This window comes from Coenobita brevimanus, chromosome 104, assembly GCF_032717465.1.
Source record: "Coenobita brevimanus isolate Jiangsu-jjx chromosome 104, ASM3271746v2, whole genome shotgun sequence".
NCBI lineage: Eukaryota > Metazoa > Arthropoda > Malacostraca > Decapoda > Coenobitidae > Coenobita > Coenobita brevimanus.
Window position 1 is genome coordinate 5,840,185 of NC_137057.1, and position 16,980 is coordinate 5,857,164.

General features: G+C 39.4%; 1 protein-coding gene across 1 annotated transcript in view; it reads left to right on the top strand.

The window, feature by feature from the left end:
- Positions 1 to 16,980, top strand: part of LOC145415969 (putative glutamate receptor) — a 62,360-nt gene that overhangs the window by 11,782 nt on the left and 33,598 nt on the right. The window contains exon 3 of the mRNA XM_080285071.1: positions 8,447 to 8,591. Within this exon, the coding sequence (XP_080141197.1) occupies positions 8,447 to 8,591 (145 nt within the window). The remainder of the gene's footprint in view (positions 1 to 8,446; positions 8,592 to 16,980) is intronic.

Sequence of the window (16,980 nt, forward strand, 5' to 3'; positions counted from 1 at the left end):
TCTGTGATGTTTTCATCTCTCGTTTCTATACTTTTTCTATCCCGATATTTTGACAATTACTTTAGAATATATTTTTTTCTAGTTCATGATAAAACGACGTTTAACTAAGGTTATCGCTAACGCGATTATTCATACAGTTATGTAAAATGAAGAAAGAAACCTGTATTAACACAGAAAAAATCAAGTAATATATCGCCAATACTGTACCGGGAAGTGAACCTGGAACTCGCTGATGAGAGCCATGCAGCCAATATAATGCTGAGAATTAGTTACCGGTGTCTTCTTCTCCTTTCGGCTCTCCCCGTAAGGGTCGCCACAGCGGATCACCCGTCTCCATCTTACTCTATCTTCTGCATCTTCTTCTCTTACACCTACCACCCGCATGTCCTTCACTACATCCATAAACCTTTTCTTTGGCCTTCCTCTCTTTCTCCTGCCTGGTAACTCAATTTCCAGCATCCTCCTCCCGACATACTCCTCCTCCCTCCTCCCAACATGTCCAGACCATCTCAGTCTCGCCTCTCTAGCTTTGTCCCCAAACTGACTTACGTGCGCTGTCCCTCTAATATGCTCATTTCTAATTTTGTCCCACATCGTCTCTCCTAGTGAAAAACGGAACATCTTCAATTCTGCTACCTCCAACTGTGCCTCTTGTCTTTTTGTCAGTGGTACTGTCTCCATTCCGTACAACATGGCTGGCCTCACTACAGTCTTATAAACTTCCCCTTTCATTTCTGCAGAGACCCTTCTGTCGCAGATCACTCCTGCGATCTTTCTCCACCCACTCCATCCCGTCTGCACTCTCTTTCTTACCTCTCTACCACATTCTCCGCTACTTTGTACAGTTGACCTCAAGTATTTGAATTCATCTACCCTTGCCACTTCTACACCTTGCAGCCTCACGTTTCCCCTGTCATCTCTCTCATTTTACTTCTGCTTACTTTCATTCCCCTTCTCTCCAGTGCATATCTCCATCTCTCAAGCTCTGCCTCAGCTTCCTCCCGGGTCTCACTACATATCACAATGTCGTCCGCAAACATCATTATCCACGGAGGCTCCTGTCTAATCTCGTCTGTCAATCTGTCCATCACCATTGCAAACAAGAAGGGACTCAAAGTCGATCCTTGATGCAATTCCACCTCCACCTTGAAACCCTCAGTCATTCCTACTGCACATCTCACTGCTGTTACACTATCATCGTACATGTCCTTCACCACCCTTACGTACTTCTCTGCCACTCCTGACTTTCTCATACAGTACCACAGCTCCTCTCTCCAAGTCTATAAACACACAATGCAACTCCTTCTGGCCTTCTCTGTACTTCTCCATCACCATTCTCAAAGCAAATATGGCATCTATAGTACTTCTCCCTGGCATGAAACCAAATTGCTCCTTGCAGATCCTCACTTCTCATCACAGCCTAGCTTCCACCACTCTTTCCCATATCTTCATTGCATGGCTGATCAGCTTTATACCTCTGTAGTTGCTGCAGCACTGCCCACCACCCTTGTTCTTGAAAATCGGACCTAGAATACTTTTTCTCCACTCCTCCGGCATCCTCTCATCCCCCAGGATTTTGTTAAACAATCTGGTAAACCATGTCACAGCTATCTCTCCTAAGCTCCTCCATGCTTCCACTGGTATACCATCTGGGCCCACTGACTTACTAGCCTTCATCGTCTTCATGGCATTCCTCACTTCCTCTCTGCTGATCTCTTGCACTCCCTGGCTCACTACCAGTGTAATGCACAGAATTTCTTAGAGATTATGGAAAATGGGGTAGCGTATTCTTATTTGAGAATTTTAGAGATCAATAGAAATAGGGTTGCGTGATTTTATTTGAGAATTTATGGGAAATGAGGTGGCGTGATCTTTTGGAGTGAAATGAGGTGGCATGATCTTTTGGAGAGTGCGTGAACCGATAGATATTAGTACCCCTTGCGGGCCACTCAATCTCGTCTCTACTACTTAAGAGGATAGCAAAATTTTAACTCAGAATCACTTAACGTAAGATTTACTAAACATTAAGAACCGAGACAGATTACTCTTCAAACCGTGAATGAACCCAAATGAGGATCTACATCACTAGAAATATGAATCTTTACAAGCTAAATTAATGTTGACAGAATACTGATACACTTGGATATATTAATCCCGTGGTCACAGTTGGACTCTTCGGGAAGAAACTAAAATTTACCACCAAAGATTATGCTCTGATACACTTGGATATATTAATCCCGTGGTCACAGTTGGACTCTTCGGGAAGAATTAAAGATTACCACCAAGATATTCTCATAAGATTAAACTTGTACAACTCAAGAATCATGTACAGACCAGATACAGTAATTACATGAACAGTAATCAAATGGACCGTAATCAAAATGGACCAGCCGATAGATTCTTTGATTAGGCTACACGAACTAAGGAAAAGGAGGGGAGGGTGATTTAGTGCGAGACGTTGGACAGTGGCTTGAACGAACGATCTCTGTGAATGATGAAGAGGAGCGACGATCTCATTATTCAGTACAAGAGGGATTAGGGGAAACCATTAATTTAACTCACAAACGTATATGAAGGCTTACATTACACAAGGGAGAAAAAAAGAGGGGGGTGAGAGTTCGGGCACTAACCTGTGAATGATGAAGAGGAGCGACGATCTGAACATTCGGCTTTTTTTTTTTTTTTTTTCTGGCCTATCGACCATTGTGGCCAAAGCCCCTGATCATTAAGGCCGTATATATATATATATATATATATATATATATATATATATATATATATATATATATATATATATATATATATATATATATATCATCATCAGCCGTTTGAGTATCCACTGCAGGACCGGCCTATCCCGAACGAAGTCGGGACGATACAGCCAATGTATCTCTACCAAGTGGCTTAGGCTGTCTGGTAGAGATTGTATGTAGGGTGAGAAGTGCTTGTAAGTGTTCTTGTAGTGTTGGAGTGGTTTTGGATGTGTGTGTAGTCTGTGAACCAAGTGTAATCGGCCCGCGCAAGCCGACTGGGTGCAAGCATACTTTTATAGTAAGCGACACTGGTTCAACCACAGCACCCTCTTGTGTCCGCCAATGCAGTACGTGGCCGGGTGAACACTTCCAAAATTTATTGCCCTGGCGGGGCGCGAACCCTGGTTTACCCGTGTACGAAACGCACACTCTACCACAGAGGCTCCATATATATATATATATATATATATATATATATATATATATATATATATATATATATATATATATATATATATATACACTTCCATGCATATTACAGACACACTTTCATGCACACGTACATATATATAATAATTTTTATTTTATTTTTTTTATTTTTTTTTTTATTTTTTCTTGGTTTTATATTTTTTAGACCTTATCAAGAAATACCTAATCTAGAGTCCCTAAAACTAATCACCTGACAGACAAATCACTAACCTATACTAAATCCTATAGCGACAAACAGCTAGACCTACACTAATGGTAAAAATACCTCGACTAACAGAACACCATCGACTGCAGATATGTAATGCCTTTCTACTGTACATTACATACCTGCACTCATCACCTGCTGACTGTCAGTCGAGGCACAACCTAATATAGGGGAAACATTCGGTGTGGCTCTTCGCCTCTTTATACTCAAGACACTATTCGGAAATCGGCTAAAGCTTTAACTGATTACTTTGTACTATTATCCACTCTAGGATCTTCAAAGAATACGATAGATACATTTGCACTTAGCGTACACAGATAAATTACTTATGATGTTTAAAATTTTTGTAATAAGCGTACAGGAACTTTAATAATAACGAAGCCAAATCAGTTAGGAATTCGAACAGTTTTATTACCCGTATCGGTTTATGCCTATGTGACTGTAAACGCGACTCCAATAACATGAATTTCGCGCTTCACAAATGACTTCAATAATCTTACTTCAGACATTCTCAATTCACCACTGCATAGTTCAAAAAGGGAATATCATTAACACTGGCATATAAATTTCTAGATCAGAATACGAAGAAAGGCATTCACGATTATTAATCTCTACTAAACTTCCGCGGTTATACGTCTTTATTGGAAAACGGCTGGTTCATTATATATAAACATTAATCATATCCACACCGATACTCAACTAGTACTATCAATAACAGAATCATGCTCACATTATGAATATCATCTAAGACTAAACTTAAATTTAGGGTTTAACGGCTAAATGAACTGTACAGATTACATTTATAATATTACCTAAGCTTGAGATTACACTTACAATACTAGCTTATACTAACTTATGCTAATACTTAAAACTGTGGCACCAGGTAAAAGTTGTCTCACCTTGTCACATATTTGTACCCATGGTATCTCCGCCCCCCCATTATGAGCCTCAAAGGAAAGTGACAACCCCTGCGCTGTGACATGTAGCCTACAAACTTAATCATACCCAAAGCACTTCCGATGTCGTATGCACAGAGTGACATGCTGAAAGTTACCGTTCCGCTCAGTGCGCATGAGCCGAGTGGCCGTTTAGCTTCTATTTTGAAAGTACCCGCATGTTATCTCAAATTTTGTGCCATTTATCAACAACATTGTATGAAATACATGTGTCAGGAAGATAGTTGGATGTCTTATCGACCTGTATTGTAGGTAACTATAGGTCGATATATGTTTTTATATAAATGAAGATAAAAATGTATGTTACAGGCAGATTGTGAAATGAGTCATTTCGTGAATTAAAATTAGTTTAATTTAGGTTAGGTTGATCTAGGATAATGTTAGGTTAAGGTTAGGTTTAGTTTGGTTAGGTTAGGTTAATTTAGGCTTAACAGAGAAGGGAACAGTAACTTCCAGCATAAAGTCACTCCGTGCATATGACACCGGCAAGTTAGTATGATGATCTTTTAAATGTTCAATGAAAGGAGAGAATGCGGTTGTAGAACTTACGAACAGCATGCCCAGTAAAATGGATTACACACCCATTCTAGCATCGTTCTAGTTCCCGGAACCCTGACTCCCCCTCATAGGCACTCCTGTTCACACGTAGCTTCATAATTAGCCCATTAGCTGCCAATGTTCCCATTTGGGAACACATTTTAATATGCTATTTTTACAACTGAAAAATGCTTGTTGAGTGAAATCATGTTTCATCATGTATCAGCAGGACTGGTCTGCACCAGTGATCACGCTAAAACTTGTTGGGCTGCCTCAGACTCACATCAGTGGTGATCTGAACTTCACTAAATTCACACGTACTGTACCTTGGTGCTCTGTAATACTTATTGATTTTGGTATGTACTATTACCTGCATTTCAGTAATATGTATCTATAAGTATCGACAGATGTTTCCTCTTTTACAGTATGTGACCAAAAGTAAGCCTTTTTATTTTCACTTAGTGTTATTATTCATTCAATAAGTTTGTTCCCAAATGGGAACAAAGGTGTGATCTGCATACTCATTCATAGTAACCCTGTCAATATGAAAAACAGTAATTACTGTTAATCTGTTGTGTACTGAAATATGCTTATTGTTTATTTATTATTATTATTATTGTTTACTATTGGTCGTTTACATGTTTAGATATATTTATTCAGTCGTTGTACCACTTATACAGTATATGTATTTTTTTCAGGAGTGCCAAAGTTTCTCACTCTTGCTGAAGCTGTTGCCCTAGTATTAGAAAATGATGCAGAAGTGATCAACATTCTTCCCCCACAAGAAGATCAAGCTCTCACTGATGAAAAGGCAATTCATGATAACCTCCTTGAAAACTGTTCTGAAGGCCAAGAAGCTGAGCAACTCCTGCCTCCTGAGGTTTGTGGCAAAATATAAGTCGCTGAGAACAATGATGCAGAATATGATCAACTAAGTTCCTCACACAATGTTGGGTCTGGTTAGTACTTGGATGGGTGACCACCTGGGAACACCAGATGCTGTTGGCATAACGTTCTTCCTACGTGTGTGGGGTTGGTGGAGGATTAGTGCCCCTCCCTGTAAAACAATTAACTCTAAGCCCTTGGGCACCCCGTTTGGGATACATGGAGTCTGGCAATGAATGATGAATGAATGAAGTTCCTCACACACGAGTGACCATTCCACAATGTCTGCAAGTAGGAGGAAACGCTCATCTTCTGAGGGTGGCAGTGCAGAAAATATCCCAAAGAGAAAGAAAACTGCTCCTGCCAAGAAGGTGTCTTGGAAAAAAAGGAAGAGTACCAAGGCATTTCCTACAAAGAAAGTCATAAAACCATTAAATGAAGACCATCCAGAGTTATGCACACTTTCTCCAGGGGAAATTTTTTTGAAGCTGTTCAATGATGACATTCAATACCTGATTGTTCAGGAAACTCTCAGGTATGCCCATGAAAAGTGTAACAATCCAAGATTCAGGTCTGGCATTAGATATTTATTAGATTTCATTGGCATCTTCATACTAAGTGGATACCACAAGCAACCCCGTGAGGACATGTACTGGGAGAAGTCAGTGCCTCTTATGTCGCAACGGATGTCCAGAAAAAAGTTCAGAGAGGTCAGACGATACTTCCATACAGCAGACAACAGCAAGCTAAACACAAGTGATAAAGTATCAAAGTTTAGGCCAATGATAGAAGCAACACACAAGTCATTGCAACAGTTTGGTATATTTGGTGAAAGACTTTCCATTGATGAATGTATGGTTCCATATTTTGGTCATCATAGTTGCAAGATGTTTATACAAGGGAAAAAAATTTGGTTTGCCTATAAACTTTGGTGCCTGTGTTCATCTGCTGGTTATCCATACATGTTTGATGTATATTGTGGGAAGTCAATGGCAGGTAATAATGATGATGCACTTGGTACTAGGGTGGTCGAACAGCTGATGTCTTGCGTTAGTGATACTACTGCTCATGAAGACTCTTTTGACAACTTTTTTCACATCCTATGACCTAATGTTGAGGCTCCAAGAGAAAAATGCAAGAGCAACAGGTACAATAAGAGTCAATAGGCTGCAAAAGTGTCCTCTTCCAGAATCAAATTCCTTCCAAAAGAACAAGCGTGAGCCATATGAGTACTGCTCTGATTCAACATCGTGGCTGTAAAGTGGAATGATAATACGCCGGTTACTGTAGTCACTAACCATGATAAAATTGATCCAGTAGCCTATGTTGAGCGATGGAGTGCTGCTGAGCTAAAGAAAATTCTTATACAGCAACCAAAGGTCATCAACTCATACAATCAATTCATGGGGGGCGTGGATCCCATGGATCGACTTGTGGTTTAGTATAGGCCCTCAGTTAGATCAAAGAAATGGTACTTTCCTATACTTTTTCAGATGTTCAACATGTTGCGCATTGCAGCATGGCTAATACACAGAGAAGTGGCAGATACAAAATTAGATTAGCTAGCATTCACACGCAGTGTTGTAAGGTTTTGTTTTCAGAAGCACCAGCACGCACACCCTCGCTAGCAGGTCCAAGTGGTCACCAAATTCAAATCAAAATTCAGATGCAACATGTTTCTGTATCAAGTACAAAACAAGACCAATGTAGATACTGTAAGAAAAGCACTAGAATGATATGTTCAGGATGTAAGGTGCTCCTTCATACCAGCTGCATGAAAAAGTATCATGAGGTATAGACGTTGTGCCCTAGTAGAGAATTCCAAATACATCTATATATCTCACAATACACTGAACACAGTGATTGTATATGAATCTTTTGTAATGTGTGTATTTCATAACATTGCATAATAATTACTTTTTGAATTGTATGGAACAGTAAATGTTATAAACATACTCGTGGTATTCTTCATGATACGATTGATATCTGGGATCCAGCCAATGTTTCCATTTGGGAACATCATATCTGGCAAGCTGAAATATGTTTGTATTTTCTGGGGGCATATAATACTTCATAAACACCAATTTAATCATATTACAGAAAGAAATGAGAATCAGATAATTTTAAACGTGGTTGGCAGCCAATGGGTTAGCAATCTGAGTACTGTGAAGTCAAAAAGGGGTGCCAAACCATCCTCACGCACTCCTCTATACAAGATGACCTTGACATTTCCCTAGCCTTGTCAGCTTCCATACCTCACTATCTCATACACTCACTCACCCTGTCTATCCAACATTTTCTTGGCCTACCCCGCCTCCTACCACATCAGTTCAGTCACATATATTCTTTTTACCACCTTATTTACATCCATTCTCTCCCCCAAAAAACATACTGTCTAAGCACACTCACTTCACTGATTTCCTTTCACTAACCACACTTTATCTCATCCTTTCCAATTCCAGCACCCCATGCACGTTTCCAAAAATCCCATCTTCTCTTCTCTAACTCTAGGCTGTTCACTTCCATGGTGTATTAGAGTCTTAAATCTAAATGTTAGTCTCTAACACCAATAATGATAATTGTGATTAATATTTTCAGTAAAGTGTATTATGTCCTTTCAGGTGCCTTCACCACCACCTCGCTGGCATGCCGTGTTCTACCCCTTTACCACCATCACCTGGATTGCTCTGGCTGCCACTTGCATCATCACTACCCTCTTTTTTCATCTCCTTATATTCAAGGACAGCTCGGTTGTCTATAATCACAGTGAGTAGCGACTGAGCTGAATCTCTCTCTCTCTCTCTCTCTCTCTCTCTCTGCAGTACCTTCTTGGTCCTTCACTTTTTCTCCAAAGACAGTTCAGTCGTCTGTAGCTGCGGTCATCAGTGACCTGGAGTTTTAATACCCATAAACTGCGACTGACATTTTGAGCCACACCGAGGTAGACTGCAACTGACATCTCAGGCCAATCCAGCTTTTATTCTCCAAAACCTTCACCACGTCCCTTCCTTTCTCAAGCCCATCCCACCAACCTCCCCAAAGCCCCCTCTTACCCTTCCACTTCCCCATCAACTCTCCCACTCCTCATTACCCACCTACCCTTTTCCCTACTCCCAACCCACCTCCCACCCCTCTTCCACTTCATCAACCCCTTTTCTCTCACCCCTTCCCATCCCTACACTAACCCCCAAATTCCAACATACCAGAATTAAAAACTCTGTAGGTGCTAATCTATGGAACATCTAGACCTAAAAACTGTCACTCATATACTTCATCACATTCTCTATCAACTGGACAAAGATAATATTTTGTTCTAAGAAATTTTTAAGTATCTTTCGTGCATTTAGTGCATTTACAATACCGAGTCTCCTGTAGTGTATGGTTTAACATGTATAGGGTGAACAAGAAGGAAGCCCACAGTTTTTCATGTTTTTTTTTTTAATGAAATGTTTGTAATTGTAAGAATGAGATCAGGCTCCATTCAACATTACATTGTAGTCACCAACGATACAAAAATGTCAGACTTGTTATAACTGCTATAGGAAATTATTTTTAAAAAACGAAGGCTTGTTCACACCATTGCACTGTCAGAAAGAAGGATTACGACAGTAGGAGGGTGGCAGATTGAGCCTGCAATTCACTAGGTCGACGTCTTGAAAGCCTGAGGCCTCAACAATAATTAAATCAACAATAACAATAAACCATGATATTTTGTATATCCCTTTCAGTCCCGAAGCCAAAGTAAATGAAGTTTTTCAGTGAATACATCCGTATTCAGTGAATACATCAGGGGGTAACAAAAACATGTTTACCTCTCTTATGGTGCAATTTGAAATTCCTCCAGTGTATTTTATTACATAAAATTGTCCCAATATCTGAGCATCGACACTACATGTAGTGAAAAAACACTGCCATAACCATACAGCCAGCTTATAGGAAGTTGGAAGTAACTTCAAGATCCTTAAATGTGAGTCAGTCCATCTAGTTATTTATCAGTGGGCTCAACATGCAAAACCAGGCACTTGGGCTTTAATAATTCCTGCAGTCACACAAAGGATGTTAATTTGTAGAGACAATAGTAGTAGTAGCAGTAGTAGTAGTTGTTGTTGTTGTAGTAATAGTAATAGTAGATGATCTCACGGGTGCTGGCAAGGTAATCTCACGGGTGCTGGCAAGGTGGAGGATGTGAGGAATTGGTGGGACCTTGTAACATCTCATGGCCCTGAAATAGGTTACTGCTCTAATGCAAGTAAGTCCATCTTGATCGTGAAACCAGCTTACTATCAAGATGCACAGGAAGCCTTTAGAGGCACAAACGTGATAGTGACCAAGGAAGGTCAGAGGCATCTAGGTGCTGTGATTGGAACTAAGGAATTCAAGGACAAGTATGTGAGTGATAAGGTAAAGACTTGGGTAGAAGAAATTCATGTATTATCCAGCCACGCAAAAACAAAACCCCATGCATCATACAGCGCATTTACCTATGGTGTAAAGCACAAGTGGACCTTCGTGATGAGGACCATACCAGACATCGAGTTGCTGCTACAACCACTGGAGGATGCTATTAGGGATTCATTCCTCCCATCTCTAACCAATGGCCACATCCCCACACCAGAAGAGAGGGGCCTTCTAGCACTACCATCCAGGATGGGAGGCCTTGGCATTATAAATCCAGCAGTCGTGGCAAGCTACGAACACAGAAATTCACTCAGGGTCACCGAATCCTTGTCACAGAAGATTTGCGCCCAGGTTGAGACGAGTGAAATTGAGCACTAAAGGCAGAAAGACATTAAATAAGACACAGATAAGCAAGGAGCGAGAAGCAAGACAAAAGGGCCAGCTCAGCACAAAATCGAACATCTAAAACCAGACCAATGCAAAAGAGTTGAAACTGCACAGGAGTTTGGGGCATCAAACTGGCTGATAACCCTGCCTCTCAAGGGAAAAGGCTTCCGCTTCAACAAACAAGAATTTATTGACGCCATAGCCTTAAGATTTGGTTGGCCAATAGAGAACCTACCTCAACAATGTACCTGTGGCACTGCCTTTGATGCAAACCATGCAGTGGTATGCAAGAAGGGAGGCTTCGTTTGCATCCGACACAATGAAGTACACGACCTCACTGCCAAAATTCTGCAGGAAATATGCCATGATGTCACGATTGAGCCAGCTCTGCTACCCCTGAACGGCGAGCACTGCACCCACAGAACAGCAAACACATCAAATGATGCAAGAGTGGATGTCAGTGCTAGAGGTTTCTGGACACGTGGGCAGAGGGCGTTTTTCTTCGACATCAGGATAGTCGATCCCATGGCAGCATGTCATCGTGAACTGTCTCTCAAGCTGCACACAAAAGGAATGAACAAGAAAAGAACAGAAATTATCATGAAAGGATCCAACATATGGAACACGGTCGACTCACTCCCCTTGTGTTCACATCAGGTGGGATGAGTCAGGCGGTGAGATTCTACTCGAGACTGGTAGAGGTTCTTTCAGAGAGGAAACGTCAACTGCAGAGTTCTGTTATGGCTTGGATGAGGTGTCAATTGTCATTCTCCCTCGTGAGGTCTGCACTCCTATGTCTCAGGGACACAAGATCATCAGCCCTCAGGCCTGTCTCTCTGGCGGGTATGGATTAGGAGGCTACTATGGTCGAGAGTCATATAGACCAGCTACTCGATTAGTTTATTGTCTTTATCTTCAATATAATATAAATGAATACAAATTGGAGTAATGATAGTAATAGTATATCGTAGGTAACCACAGCCGTTGGCGTGCTTGGGGCCAACGGATTGTAATATGAGAGTTAGTGTTAACCTTCGCATTACAACTCCAAATGGTGAACTGTATTAGGAAGGTTGGTTTTGATCTTCACAATATAATTTCCCAAATGGATGGAGGTATTTTAAAAAAAAGTAATAGTAGTACTAGTAGTAGTAGTAGTGGTTGTATATTTTGTGTACCTTGGTATTAGGTTAGCTACTTGAAAAGTTAGGTCATGTTCTGAAGAATAACTAAATGATATTCAGTTTTGGCTAGACTATAGTTAATGAAAGAGAATTAGTTCTTTAAATATTATTTAACGTTTGATAATTCCTCTACTGCAGCTATCCTTTAAAATGTGATAGTTTCAATATTGGTTATACCTCATTAATGTTAAATAATCTCTTTCAGAAATTTAAAGTTCTCTCTACTACCTCTGAATATAAAGGGACGGTCCTTTTAATCTGTAGTAGTAGTAGTAGTAGTAGTGATGGTGGTGGTGGTGGTGGTTGTACATTGTGCTCGTTGCTATTAGGTCACCTACTTGAGACGTTAGGTCATTCACGAATAACAATGTTCAATTTTGGCTAGATTAACATTAATGATAGGAAACGAAATCATCTCTTTATATATTATTTAACTTTTGATATTTTTACTCTACTACACCTATGCTGTAAAATATGATAGTTTAAATTTTGTTATACCTCATTAATGTTAAATAATCCTTTTCAGCAATTTAAAGTTCCATCTACTTCCTCTGAATTAATAGTCATTTTAATCTGTTAAAAGGTTGAGTTTATACCATTAATTGGCCTAGCATTTTTCTTTGTGATATCCCCTGAGCCCAATTAATTTTGAGGGTTTGAAATTGGTTAGTTATTTTTTTTATGTAAGTATTGTGTACCTTATAAAAAACAGGAACCAAAAAAAGATATATCCTAAATCCAAAGAAAAGGTGAATGAAACTCAGTCTTTTCACAGATTAAAAGGACTGTCCCTTTAAATTCAGAGATAGTAGAGGAAACCTTAAATTGTTGAAAGGGATTACTTAATATTAATGAGGTTTAACCAAACTTGAAAGTATCACATTTTAAAAGATAGCTGCAGGAGAGGAAATATCAATACTTAAATAATATGTAAAGGGATAATTCTCTTTCTTATCATTAATTATAATCTACCCGAAACTGAACATAATTTAGTTATTCCTATGAGTATGACCTATCTCTTCAAGTAGCTAACCAAATAGCAAAGTACACAAAATACAGAACATCTACAACTACTACTACCCGGTACTACTATTACTACAGATAAAAGGACTCCCTAAAATTCAGAGATGGTAGAGGGAACTTTAAATTGCTGAAAGGGGTTATTTAACATTAATGAGGTTTAACCAAGAATGAAACTCTTATAACATTTTAAGATAGCTGCAGTAGAGGAAATATCAAAACTTAAATAATGTTTAAAGAGATAATTCTCTTTCCAATAATTAATAATCTTGCAAAAACTGAACATAACTAAGTTATTTTTAAGAGTACGACCTAACTTTTCAAGTATGGTAGCGTACCAAAAAGTAAGGTACACAAAATATACAACAATCACTACTATGGTCTGACAAATCTAAACTGGCGGCTAGGGTGTGGCGCGACCCTTTGTACAGTGATGCTATGTTTTCCAAACCCGCAATGCAAAACGGCTTTTATGTATGTAAAAGGCATCACAAATAAGATGAACACATATGAAGACAGTGTTAACGTGCGTATTATATTAAAGAACAATAAACTCATTATACATGAAATATTTATACGGCAATACAGAAACGTGGCATAAATATTTTAGTGTTGCAAAAAAAAAATGTAGTCACTTTTATTGGCTTTTACCGTATTTCTGGGGTGGGTAATAATGTCACAGTTATGATTATAAGATAATGTGCAGGAATATAAGTAAAAATATGCCATTTTCTTAGTAAAAGAAAAAATAATACATTAAACCCTCGTGAGCGGCAACATTCACACGGACCCAGACTAACCCAGCCAGAGCCTCCTCGTGTAACATTCCTTTGTGTCCTTACCTCCTTGATGGTGTGGAAATAAAGTCAAATTTACAATATGTACAATATAATGTAATAGAAAATAACCAAAATGTATCCTAAAACATCATAGATGAGAGAGAGAGAGAGAGAGAGAGAGAGGGGGGAGAAGGTAGGCCAGGGGAGGAGTTGAGGGAGAGATGGAGGAAGGGAGGGAAGGAAGGAGAGAGTGATTGAATGAAAACAAATCATGGCGCTGCACCAGCGAGGTCATCTGGCGACAAATGTAAAACAAAAATAAATATTTTTAAATATAATTAGATATAATAAAAAAATAAAGAAATGAAAGCATAAGTTTATAAGTCACTCATAAAAGAAACAAAATTCCCCAGGGTGATGCACATCTCCCCCAGGAGAGACAGAGAGGGGGGGGGGGATCGCGCATATGGAAAACGTGGCACCACTGTAGAGAGCTTCGTGCCCCACCCTAGCCGCCAGTTTAGATTTGTCCTACCATAGTACTACTATTCCAGATTACAAGGACTGTCCTTTTAAATTCTGAGGTACTAGAGGGAACTTTACAATACTGAAAGGGATTATTTAACATTAATGAGGTTTAACCAAAATTAAAACTGTATCATATTTTGAAGGATAGTTGCACTAGAGGAAATATCAAGTTAAATAATATTCTAAGGGATAATTCTCTTTCCTATCGTTAAATTTAATATTGACAAAACTGAACATACATTAGTTATTCTTAATAGTATGACCTAACTTTTCAAGTACCTAACCTAATAGCAAGGTACACAAAACATACAACCACTACTACTACTACTACCGCTGCTACAACTGTAAGACCCAGAAATTTTAATACTCCCACCAGTGTAATAACGGGGAATTTTAGGATAGTGCTACCAGTGTATTGATGAGAATTTTTTCATGATACACCGCTGCCCACAGTGTATTATAAGAAATTTGAGTACTGCCACAAGTGTAATAACGGGAATACTTTAATGCCACCAATGCTGCCCACCAGTGTAATAGCGATATTTTTTTTAGATCCGCCTGGCACCAATATGAGGCTGAGAATTTTATCCCGTGTAATGATCAGAATTTAGACACCACCACTGTAACGCCGAGAATTTTAGAGATTAAAGAGATATAGAGTAGCGTGGTCTTATTTGAGAAGTTATGGGAAATGTGGTAGCATAATCTTATTAGAGAGGGCGTGAGTAATCAAACATTAGCACACCTTGCGGGCCACTCAACCTAGTCTGTACTAATCCTTAGAGGATTGCAAAATTCAAACTCAGAATGACTTAACCTAAAATTTATTATGTATTAGTAAGAACTGAGATACAGATTACTCTTCAAACTGGGAATAATACCAAACAAAATATAATGAGGATCTATATCAACAGAAATATGAATCTTCTCAAACTGAATGTTCAAAGAATACTGTTACATTTTCAGAATTATGAATCTTCACGAACTAAATAAATATTCAATAATGAGGATTTACAGTATAACTCCAGAAATATGTATCTCTACACACTAGATTAACACTCCAAGAACACTGATACGCATGGAAGTAGTCCCGTGGTCTCTGACGGACTCGTCGGGAAGGAACCTAAAGATTATCACCAAAAGAATATTCTCTAACACTAAATACACGATAAATGAATCTTATATAAATTAGACACAATAATCAAAAGGACCAATAATCACATGGACAGTAATCAAATGGACAAATGGACCAGCCGATATTCACTTTCTTTCCATGAACTAAAGGGGGAGGGGGTGATTTAGTGTGCTATGGTCAGACTCAAATATGAAGTCCATTTGGGTGGGGCCCGCGCGGGGATTTCCCTCTCTACAGCTCTGCCAAACCTCCTCTCTCTCTCTCTCTCTCTCTCTCTCTCTCTCTCTCTCAGTTGATTGAGAAAGTTTTAATATATTTATAAGTTGTGTTTTCTTCTATATTGTTTCGACCTTTTTTCCACACCACCACTGAGGTAAAAGTCTTGGCGCGTTTTTTTTTTTTATAGAGGTTTCCCCAGTAGGCATAAGTCCTCTCTCAGATCTTTCTTCTAAAAAATACTTGTTCACATTGTAAATAAGTTCTTTCTCCCGACTGTGGAGCACACGAGAGCGAGTCGGAGTAGCTGCCATCGTTGGTGGGGATCAGGGAGGAAGTGACCGGTCACCTGTAGTCTGAGGTGGGTGTCCTTGACTTCTGGCAACGTCGGAAAGCGACGTTGTCACGTGGTGTGGAATTTATACAAATCATTGCTATTATCCTTAAAAGCGACACATTCATAGCACTATATAGCCTTATTTAATATATTTAATAAGTACAGAATATTTAATATACAATTTCAAATAGTAAATAGCTGACATATGACAGAGAGAGATAGGTACTGGGGTTGATGCGGCAGAGCTGTAGAGAGGGAAATCCCCTCTCGGGCCCCACCCAAACGGACTTCATATTTGAGTCTGACCATAGCGGTTAGGTGCGGCTAGAACGCTCCAATCCTTGGGATGCTAGCCACAGCCCTCCATAACTCTCGTCTGCAACGATGAAACGGAGCGATGATCTCATTATTCAGCACAAGAATGATCAGGGGAAAAATATCACTGATTTAACTCACGAACGTATATGATGACTTAATACAAGAGGGAGTAAAAGGAGGGGGGGGGGATGAGAGCTTGGGCACTAACCTGCAACGATGAAAAGGAGCGATGATCAGAATTGTTTGGCGTTCATTCGTTCGTTTAAAGATTTCCTGCCCCTATAGTGCAGGCCAGGCCATACATTAGCCCGGTCAGTGGAGTGTGGGCTGACTTAAATAATAGTAAGGGGGAAGACTGGGCCTGGGGATTGCCCAGCACACACGCCCTGTCTTTTGGCTGGCTTTGTGGTGTGTGAATTGTTTGGCGTGGCTTCTCGCCTTTTATAAGCATCAAGACAGTATTCGGGAATCGGCTTAAATTTTATCTGATTACTTTATACTATTATCGATTCTCTAGGATTTTCAAAGAATACAAAAGATACATATACACTAAACATACGTAGAAAAGTGACCTACGATGTTGAAATTTTTGTAATAACCGTATAGGAACTTTAATCATAATGAAGCCAAATTAATTAAGAATTCGGGCAGTTTTATTACCCTTTGTCGGTTACATGCCTACGTGCTGCAAACAGGATGCAATGACAAATTTCGCGCTTCACAAATGACAATCTTCAATATTCTTACTACAGACATTCTCAATTCACGAATCCATAGCTACAAAAGGGGAAATCTATTAACTTCGGCAGGTAAATCTCTTGACCAGAATATAAAAGGAAGATATTCGCAATTT